The sequence below is a fragment of the Peromyscus eremicus genome, chromosome 8b (assembly GCF_949786415.1).
Source record: "Peromyscus eremicus chromosome 8b, PerEre_H2_v1, whole genome shotgun sequence".
NCBI lineage: Eukaryota > Metazoa > Chordata > Mammalia > Rodentia > Cricetidae > Peromyscus > Peromyscus eremicus.
In genome coordinates, this window is record NC_081424.1 from 55,059,420 (window position 1) to 55,061,146 (window position 1,727).

Genomic DNA, 1,727 nt, shown 5'->3' on the forward strand with positions numbered 1-1,727 from the left:
TAGGTACTCCCCCAGCTCTGCCTCTCCAGTTCCGAGATTACAAATGTGTGCTGCCACATCTAGCTTTTAAAAATATATCTGTTTCTATGTGTATACGTGTTTTATCTGGATGAATATATGTGCATCGCATGCATACAGTGCCTACAGAAGAGGACATCAGATCCACCAGAACTGGAGTTACAGATTGTGAGCCTCCATCTGGGTACTGGGAACTGAACCCTTCTGCAGAGAAGTACTCCTAACCACTGAGCCATCTCTCCAGGCCCCACACCCAGGTTTATTATTATTATTATTATTATTATTATTATTATTATTATTATTATTATTATTATTTTAAATGTGAGTCTAGGAGATCCAACTACAAAGCAAACACTTTCCTAACTGAGCCTCCCCTATCCCCACAAGCCCTCTCTTCTATTTTAATTCTCCGGTTTTCATAGTTTTTTTGTTTGTTTGACTTATTTGCAGGAAATTACCTGAAGCAGCTCAGCCCGAAGCCTCCTCATGGACCAGTCAAATATGACCTCCCTGGCTGAGGAGAAAGCCATGAACACCTCCAGCAGGAATGCTTCCCTGGGGAGCTCGCACCCGCCCATTCCCATAGTGCACTGGGTCATTATGAGCATCTCCCCTCTGGGCTTTGTGGAGAATGGGATTCTCCTCTGGTTCCTCTGCTTCCGGATGAGGAGAAATCCCTTCACAGTCTACATCACCCACTTGTCCATTGCCGACATCTCCCTCCTGTTTTGTATTTTCATTCTGTCCATCGACTACGCTCTGGACTATGAACTCTCTTCTGGCCATTACTACACGATTGTTACGTTATCGGTGACTTTTCTCTTTGGCTACAACACGGGCCTCTATCTGCTGACAGCCATCAGTGTGGAGAGGTGCCTGTCGGTCCTCTACCCAATTTGGTACAGATGCCACCGCCCCAAGCACCAGTCGGCGTTCGTCTGTGCCCTCCTGTGGGCGCTTTCGTGCTTGGTGACCACCATGGAGTACGTCATGTGCATTGACAGCGGCGGGGACGGTCACTCTCGCAGTGACTGCCGGGCGGTCATCATCTTCATAGCCGTCCTCAGCTTCCTGGTCTTCACCCCGCTCATGCTAGTGTCCAGCACCATCTTGGTGGTGAAGATACGGAAGAACACGTGGGCCTCCCACTCTTCAAAGCTGTACATCGTCATCATGGTCACCATCATCATCTTCCTCATCTTCGCCATGCCCATGCGGGTCCTCTACCTGCTGTACTATGAGTACTGGTCAGCCTTCGGGAACCTGCATAACGTCTCCCTGCTCTTCTCCACCATCAACAGCAGCGCCAACCCTTTCATCTACTTTTTTGTGGGCAGCAGCAAGAAGAAGCGCTTCAGGGAGTCCTTAAAAGTGGTCCTGACCAGGGCTTTCAAAGATGAGATGCAGCCCAGACGCCAGGAGGCCAACGGTAACACCATCTCCATCGAGACCGTGGTCTGAGGACCACAGCGGGGGAATCGGGGACAGAAACGGTGGAATGCGGGTAGCTTTCGATTTGTGCTTGGAATGCAATCAAAACACATTTAAATCTCCAAAATATGATGCAGAAAGGAAGCATTCCACATGCATGGGCGTCTAATTAATGATGAGCTTGCATTCTTAGCTAGTGTCTTCTGGAAATGTCTCTGTATGTGATGGGGCTCTCTCTGTCTTTTCCAACCTTTTCCATCCTTCTCCTATCTCTTTGG

General features: G+C 48.6%; 1 protein-coding gene across 1 annotated transcript; it reads left to right on the forward strand.

Moving 5' to 3' along the window:
* Positions 1 to 504: 504 nt before the first annotated feature.
* Positions 505 to 1,479, forward strand: LOC131918321 (proto-oncogene Mas). The gene has a single exon (XM_059272400.1). It carries the CDS (start codon positions 505 to 507, stop codon positions 1,477 to 1,479), a length of 975 nt encoding a protein of 324 aa, XP_059128383.1.
* The last annotated feature ends 248 nt before the right edge of the window (positions 1,480 to 1,727 follow it).

Bases quoted from the DNA above. Each gene is read 5' to 3' on its own strand.
- LOC131918321 (XM_059272400.1), top strand. From the start codon at position 505: ATGGACCAGTCAAATATGACCTCCCTGGCTGAGGAGAAAGCCATGAAC.